Genomic DNA, 8,704 nt, shown 5'->3' with positions numbered 1-8,704 from the left:
TGCCTTTCTGGCTGTTTCTGCCTGATTCATTCACACTTCCTCACTTTTCTAAAGGTAGGCAAAGAAATATGAACAAAAGACCACAATAAGCAAAATCACCCACTTAAAAATATAAAAATAAAAAACACATGCATTCTGGTCATAATTTACATCTTTTCAATTTTGTTTCCTGAGGGCAAAGTTGACCATCTCTGGATAGAATTTAAGTGACATGAAATAAGTTCATATTTTCAGGGACTCACTTATAAAAAGCAACAGAAAAAAATATCAAGAGAAATAAAATAATGCTATTCCTCTGGACAGTGAGTTGGCAATGCCCACCCAAACTTAAAATGCAGTAAAATCTAGGCCAAAAGTCAAACATGTAAGGTTTTATCTTTCTGAAATGCTCAAATAGTCTAATTGGCCTTGTGCAACATTGGTCAATAAAATATAGTTTGAAATAACATTTGAGAAAATAGAAATGGGCTCAGCAGTAAGGAACACTGTGGCCCTTACAGAGGACTCAGGTTCAGCTCACAGTACCCACATGGCAGCTTATATCCATCTGTTACTCAAGTTCCAGAGAATCTGGCGCTCTCTTCTGACACCCATGAGCACCAAACATGCAAGTAGAGCACATGCGCACATACATACATACATGTAGACAAAACACTCACATATAAATAAAATGAATAAATCTAATAAAAAATTAAGAAATAAGATGACTGTGAATGAGGAAGGTTCATGGGGGCTGGAAGAATGACTCAGCACTTAAGAGTGCATACTCTTCTTACAGAAGACCTTAGCTCACTTCCCCGTATCCACACCGGGTGATTACAAACACCTGTAACTCCAGTTCCACATGGAATCTAGCCTCTTTGGGCACTGTGTTCACACTCACACACAGGTACACATAACTAATTTTTCTTTAATATTTTTAAAGTAATGGGGAGCTTGTTAAATAAAGAATAGCTACAGAGAACAAAGGACGAAGTACCTGTGGGCTGTTTTGGAGACAGCACTAACATATCCAGTTGTTGACAAATAGAAAGGTATAGTGTGATCAAGTTGTTGATTTTTATTTTGCTTCTTTTGAGGAAAATGTCATGACATTTAGTAAACCACATGTAATACAAAAATGCAACATCTAAAAAAAAATATGTATATTATAATGAAGAATTTACCCAAAGACATGTTGGGTAGTTATTACAAGTTCAAAGAGGAGTTCCATTTAATGTCTTTAAATGTAGGAAGATGCTATAGTGAGATGTTTTTACTCAGTTATAGCTGTGCTTGAGTAAAAGCTATTTAAGCTGTGGGCTGGCTTTCCCCAGGGTCAGAGAATTGTTCAGGGTTCCTGAATAAACTGTATTGAGAAGAACAAAAAAAAAGAAAATCAGAAAGAAGGAGAGGAGGACCTCCCCTATCAGTGGACTTGGGGAGAGGCATGCATGCAGAAAGGGGGGGAGGGTGTGACCAGGAGGGGAGGAGGGAGGGGCTTTTGGGGAGATACAAAAGGAATAAAGTGTAATTAACAGAAATTAAATAAAAAATTTAAAAAAAATTTAAAAAAAGCTGTTGCACAAGGAAACAAAACAAAAGAACCTGAGTGAACAGTCCTATGGCAATATCTAAGTTAAAATGAACTTGGAATGCCTAACAAAAGCAAGGGCTTCATTGTCTCTCAATGTGTCTTCCGTAAATACTACTTGTCTCAGTGAACTGTGGATGCCTACCAAGAAACTTAGACTTTAATATTACAGTTCTCAACTCTTAGAGATAGCCACAGGTCCTCATTGCTGTAGAGCAGAATTATGGGTCTTAATCATCAGCATAACTAGTCTTGAATGAAAAATCCTTTACAAAAGACATTAGTACCATGTGAAAATAGACAGTCTAGCTCCTTCAGGAAAATGAGCTAGTAAGGAAAACTTAAAAACTTGGGCCCATTCCAACATAAATGTATACGTAAATGGGCAACTATCATCAAAGTTTAGCAATAAGGCCTGAAAAAGGTAACACCCAGTATTACCAAAGTCTATCTTAATCTTTTTTTTTTTTTTTAAGTAAGAAAAGCTCCTGGAGAACATGTGGGTATGAGCAAAGAACTACAGGAGAAAGGCTAAAACCTTGCATACTTTTCTACCTTGATGACCAGTTGAGTTCAACACATGCAGCAGAAGGCAAGTGTCCTAAAGTAAGATAAAAGTATATCTTCATGCTTTCATCTACACATGTCTCTCTTGCCCCTTCTCATTTAGCTTCACTTAACAGAAAAAAATAATAGTAACAGTGTCTGAAACAAAATAATTTCATTTCTCACTTACATAAGAGAAACCTAAAGTAAGGCAACTCAGCATTGACACAATGCCTCCATTGTGTTCCTTAACTATCAGCAAGGCCCCAGTTTGGTTACTCCCCTCCAAGAACAAAATATGAAAATCTGTAAGAAAAGCTAGAAATAAGTGACACGTTGGCAGGGAAATTTGAAGTTTAGATTATAAGCAAAAACAGAATCACTAAAATACACAGCATATTGCCGCAAACAAGAAAAAACATGAGCGTATAAGAATATAAATGGGAAAAAAAAGAATATAAATGGACAGGTGACAGAAAGGAAATATGAACGGGTCTTGGGTCTTAAATATATTACCACTGCAAATTCTCCTTTGTGAAGCTTTCTTTCTTTATTCTTTCTTTTTCTCTTTTCCTGGCATTCAAAAATTAAAAAAAAAAGAAACCACCTAGGTGATTAATATGATTGACTGGAACATCAGCTACTTCAGGAAATAGAAACAAGGAAAACATTGACCCAAGACCTCATAACCAGCCATCTGGTATACAGAACACAAAATGTCTGGTGACTGTCAGTTAACTTCCACAAAATTATCAAAAGATGTACCACTGTAGGATTAATTGCTTACACTGGTACCCACTCATCTGAGGCTAAAAGAAAAGTCCTTAAAATTACCATTTAATCACTTCACTTACAGTTGTCACAAGAGATGTTTCTTTGAAGACAGGTGTTTAGCTCTCCTCTTCTTACTCTATTTCTCTGTTCATTGACTTTCTTCAATGGCAGTAGAATTAGATGTATCAGTATCATAGTGTGAAAAAGATGTGCAATCTCACTTATAATGTGAAATAAATGAAAACTCAATGAGTTGCTCATTTTTACCTAATAGGTGGATAAAAGTACAACATTTGATGTCTGTAATCTTGGTACATGGGGAGCTGAAGATGGAGGACCCTCAGCTCAGTGTCAAACTAGGCTAAATGGTGAGATCCTTATCAACAAAAAAAATTCACAATAGACTATGCTGATGAAATTGTGGGTAAATGGCATGTCTAGGAAATGACTGCAAGGGTGAAAGTTGGTGTGTCTTTAGGTCCTTCCTGTAATGGCACTGCAGCCATTTCTTTCAGTCCCTGGAAAATCCCTTGTTCGCTTTCTTCATGCAGCTCTAATGAAACTATCTCAAATTACCTCTTCCTCTCACACTTCAGGAAATGAGTCATCATTTAGCCCCCCTGAACCTTTCCTGTGACCTGCCTCTTATGCCAACTTGGTTTCTACTTACTGTATGCCCAAAGAACCCTACTCTTGAAAGGCATAAAAAGGCATCTTCCTGTGTGGGCTTCTTTGTATTTCTCTCTCCAATGCCTTGTTAAGTAATTTGCAAATGAATGCAAATGAATTTGCATTTCTTAATCATTTCAAGAGGACATACATTTTAGAGCCTTTCAAGGATCACATTATTATGAAATAAAAGATGTGTCTTATTTCTCAGTATTTTTCCTGAGCGGTGCAGATACTCTCCACAGTGTTTTCTAAGATGGACACCACCTGTGAAGGAAAATCAAACAGTTTCTCCTTGATAATATACTCAGAATTTAATGTTTTCTACTTTGATCTTAAGCAGGCCCCACCATAGGAAGAGTCCGACGACAGTTACACTAGTTTTATCCTTCCATATGAAGAGGCAACCATGCTAGGGTTAAAGAAAACTCTGGCTGCAAATGGTGCCCTTCGTTTTGTCACAGACCCACGGAGGTATGATACCTAAAGATAGCTAAATCTCTACAACTGTGGTATGGGTTGCCTGCTTACAGAAGGACAGATTGTACACCGTGCAGAACATAATCTTGTTGATTATAACAGCAACTCTGAAATAATTCAGAAAAGCTGGGCCGGTTCTCCCATGTAGTATTCTTCCGTGTCAGAATCTTTAGTGACCCACAGTTGACACTGTTGTCCCTTGCCCTTTATTTTTGTGAATATTGGTGTTCTGGAGCGGGCTTATCTTTCTTTTGAAAGCACTATAAATTTTTCCTTTGTATGTTCCTATGTATGAACATATACTATGTATTTTTCTAGAAGAATGGCTTTCATTTTAATATATGAAAACAACCTTTAAGGTCAATCTCAAAAATTTTGCCTTTTTATCCAGAAATGTAGACATTGTCCTTTCATGTTGAACAAAACCAATGAATTTCTGTCATATTTCTATTCACATTTGAAGAAAAGGACATTTGTATGCATTTATGTTTAAAACTGGGAGCCTAAATTTTATTCTAAGAGAACATAGTAGACTATTGAAAAATATGCAAAGATGCCTGTATTTTCATTGTGTCTGTGATTGGCTTGCTGTGACATCCCATCTTCCTAATGACTGCCACGTCATTGCTAAAACGCTTTCATTCTAGAGAAATACATAAACACTGGAGAGAAGTAAGTTAATCTCAGCTTGTATTTAAATTTGACTGTGTGGTTCCCAGTTTTGGGTTCAGGCAGCTGCCTGGGATGGCAAACCACGAGGCAGCTTCTGGCAACAGCAAGTGTTTGCAGCTTGCTCTTGGAAAACTCTCTCCATGGAAGTGCTTCATGATAAGTATTTAAAGAAAACAGAGCTACATTCTCCTGTCTATGAGCATCCTGCCTTTAAATATGCTTTCTGGCTTCCTGGTGACCTCTGCAGGGTGTCTCTTCCTCCCCAGTCCTGCTCCTCAGACTGTCAGCCTGTACACCCCGACCTCTGCATACTCCCCACCACCCTCTTTTCCAGCACAACTGGTAACACTAACTGAGCTTGTCACTTCTGTCCATGCTAGGGTGGAATTGAGTTTCATTACTCTGGACTTATAGATGTGCTTGGTGCCATTTAAATTGGAAGTCTAAGTCTGTTTCCCTTGAGAATTCATACTCTGGAACATTCTCTTCAAGAATAGCTTTTTTTCTCTCAGCCTTGTATTAGTTACTTTTTCTGTCTCTGTGATCAAATAACTGGCAGAGCATTTTAAGGGAGGAGACATTTATGTTGACTTACAGTTCCAGAAATATACTCAATTATGACAGGGAAGGCATGGTGGCAGAAAAAACTTGATTGTTGGTGACGGGAATCTTCATCTGGTCACAGAGCTCAGGCTGAAAGTAGGGTAAGTTTATAACCTGAAGAGGTTCACCAAAGTGACCCAACTCTACACAAGTTCACACACACAGACACAAAGTCTGCATGCTCATTTGTGCTTGTACACACACATACACACCAACATGCCACAATAAAAATAAAAAATTTTAATGTGACTAAAAGATGTATAAAGTGTATTCAGCTAAGATGTATTGAACTTGAATTTTCTTGGAAGAGAGATTCATTCTTCCAATTGTCTTGATCACAGTCAGCCCTTATTACATGACATAATCATTCTTCTTCTAGCCTCATCCTGATGGTATTTGTGTTTGGCCTGGAAAACAAAGCAGTGTGGTCAGCGGAGTGAGCTGATGCAAGAGACCAACTTATTAAGCTTGACACAGAGGACTCTTTCAAGTGTACAAGGCACCATCAAGCAGCAGGAGGCAGACAGCCATGCCCTTCTATGTGCTGACTCTGTTTATTCTGTGACTGGTCCCCCTACCATCAACAGTTCCAGCCTTCCTTCACAGTGACCTGCCCATTAGTTTAAAGACTCCCATGAATCTGTTCTTATTTCAAGCATCAGAATTTTCAGACATACTGGAAAATGATGGCCTGCTGCCTTCCAGAATTCTCTTGGTCCAGATGCCCAGGCTTGGTGCTTCTTCCAAACATTACTTCCTGCGATGGATGGTGGACCTGTCATATGTCCTGCATCAGCTGTCCCCCACGGCCAAGCAGCCTCCTCCACTTCCCACGGAACTACTTCCAGTTCCTTTAAGATCCATCTCCAGGCCAGGCTTCTCCTCTCCTCCGAGGAATTGTTTATCCCCTGTCTGACCCTGTCAGAGTTTTCGTCATTCAAGTTTCTGTGAACAGAGTTGGACAGTTGTGCGTTCTCTGGACTCTGTAAATTCACACAGTTCCTCCAAGCTGACAGCCTTGCTCACCTCCTCGTCTTTAATGCCTAAACCTCGCTGGATTGACGGTAGTGCTGTACTGCACACGTGGACTCAGTCTCTGCATTTACTTGGCAAAGGAAAGCTAGTAAACTCTTTCTAAACTAAAGTTGGTAAACTCTATCTAAACTAGTGACGTTCTGTATCAGGGAGAGGTGATAATGGATTTTCAGAGCTGTCCAAGCATCCTGTCAGCTATTGCATTATGTGCCTAACTTCATTCACATCGTGTTAGGATTTGTGTTGACTTAAAAAAAAAATGAAATAAAAAGGACACACAAGGAAAGACAATCAGATCTGTTCATGTGGGCAAATTGATTGGAATGCTTACTGGAATCATAAATTCGGAGTGGAGCTGTGAATCTGAATCTAGAAGAATCCTTGGGCAAATGTGATAATTAAGTCAACTGCTAGGGGCTATGCTGACGTGATGGGGCTAAGTTGCTTTCTGGCAGGGCTTAATTTGTTTTCCTTCTTGTTTCATGCATAACTTAAAAGTCTTAAAGAAGTTACCCTGAAAAGACTAAATAGAGGTAGCTAAATCCTGAACAATTAAAGAGTCTCATTGGTAACTGAATGCATCTTGGTGAGGGTGAATCCCAAACACACCTGGACAAGAAAAGAACATGAGAAAAACACTTCTCCACCTGTAGCAGCTAAGGAGAGTGGGATTAATTGACAAAGCAATGCCCTCCTCAAGGTAACTGTGGTGATTTCACTCACTGAGCCCATCGTTCCTCACACAGGAAAAGCTTTGTGGGAGTGCCTATGGCTGAACATGCTCAGTTAAGGATAGTATTCCTGAGCATGCTTAGGAATATTGCCCACATCCCTCCTTCCTCCTTCTGTATGAAAAAGTTATATTTACTGGGTTGGGAAGTACTCACTTTTCTTTTACGTGATGTCCCTTCATACATGGAATAGATATGACTACCATTTTTTTACTAATATGTCTGTGGGCAGTTTATCTCATAGCATCAGTTTGTGGAACTGTATTAGTGTCTTTTGCTGTCTTTTGCTGTGAAGAGACACCATGACCAAGGCAAATTATAAAGAAGGCATTTAATTGGGGGCTTGCTTACAGTTTCAGGGGGTGAGTTCATGGCCATAAAGGCAGGAGACATGGTAGTAAACAAGCAATGTGCTGGAGCAGTAACTGAGAGCTATGTCTTACCCACAAGCAGAAGGCAGAGAGACAGAGACACTGGTCCTGATATGGGACTTCTGAAACCTCAAAGTGCACCCCCAGTGACATATCTTTTCCAACAAGGTCACATGTCCTAATCCTTCCTAAACAGCCCAACTGGCAACCATAAATTCAAATATATGAGCCTATGGGAGCCATTCTCATTTAAACCACCACAAAGGAAAAGGAATGTTTTCCCTCTCCTACTTTAGTGTGCAGATTTTTTTACATTTTATTTTTAAATTAAAATGTAATTATCATTTTCCCCCTTTCTTTTGCTCCAACACATCTCATGCCATTTATTTTCTTCTCAAATTCTTAGCCTCTTTTTCTTTGATTTTTATTGTTATATATATGAATAAATATATAGATATAATTTAAGTGTTGCATATATATGGATTTGCATATACATATATGATTTCAGGACTGAACACTTGGTATTGGATAACCAATAAGGAGCTTATCCTAGGGAAAGTTAATTCTCCCTCTCCCAGAAGTCATTTGTTGCTTATATTTTTTTATCCATGGCTGGGTCCCCATGTAACATTTCTCTTCTATGTTAGCATGGCTGTTGGTGTCATTGCTTTAATTTTGTTTAGTCATCATATGTGAGGTATCATGGGCTTAGCTTCCCTAGCATTTCTAGTATACACAATCTTACAGCAGACTTCTTGGTCCTCTGACTTTTATATTCTTTTCACCCCTCCACAACCTGATGAAAAGGCCCTATTGCTGAAGACATCACTTACTTACATCATCAAACATGGAAAAATTAAGCTTGTGCCCAACTAGAAACTTAACTCCTATTGACTAGCATTCATGGTGCTGAAAGGTACATTTCACACTACCAGGAGAGAAGAAATCAATTTCTCCTACTTACAAACCTTGAAGTTTACAACAGTGACCTGCCTGCCAGATAAACCGGTGCAGTAGTGGCCTAAATGCTATGGGAGTAACCAACACATTTTGATTGGACTTAAGGCCCATTTCATGAGATAGAACCCATACTGGACATTCCTAAAGTAATCAAAAACCTGAGACCAGGTAGGTCATGGGCCCTAGTGGTTATCCTACTACTAGTGTTGTTTTGCCAAAGGAACATAGTAATAATATTACTCCTGAAGTCGTACTGCCATACCAATCAATCAGAGCACTGCTCAATCCTC

At 38.9% G+C, this 8,704-nt stretch overlaps 1 protein-coding gene across 1 annotated transcript in view; it reads right to left on the bottom strand.

The window, feature by feature from the left end:
* Positions 1-5,539: 5,539 nt before the first annotated feature.
* LOC110564285 (uncharacterized) overlaps positions 5,540-8,704 on the bottom strand; it is a 35,193-nt gene continuing 32,028 nt past the window's right edge. Inside the window, exons 5-6 of the mRNA XM_060370116.1 lie at positions 5,995-6,262; positions 5,540-5,724 (exon numbers count right to left, since the gene is read on the bottom strand). Coding sequence (XP_060226099.1) covers positions 5,659-5,724; positions 5,995-6,262 — 334 coding nt within the window. The 3' untranslated portion in view covers positions 5,540-5,658. The remainder of the gene's footprint in view (positions 5,725-5,994; positions 6,263-8,704) is intronic.

Source organism: Meriones unguiculatus, chromosome 17 (genome assembly GCF_030254825.1).
Source record: "Meriones unguiculatus strain TT.TT164.6M chromosome 17, Bangor_MerUng_6.1, whole genome shotgun sequence".
NCBI lineage: Eukaryota > Metazoa > Chordata > Mammalia > Rodentia > Muridae > Meriones > Meriones unguiculatus.
The sequence above is the reverse complement of the archived record's forward strand: the minus strand, read 5'-3'. Positions and strand labels throughout refer to the sequence as shown.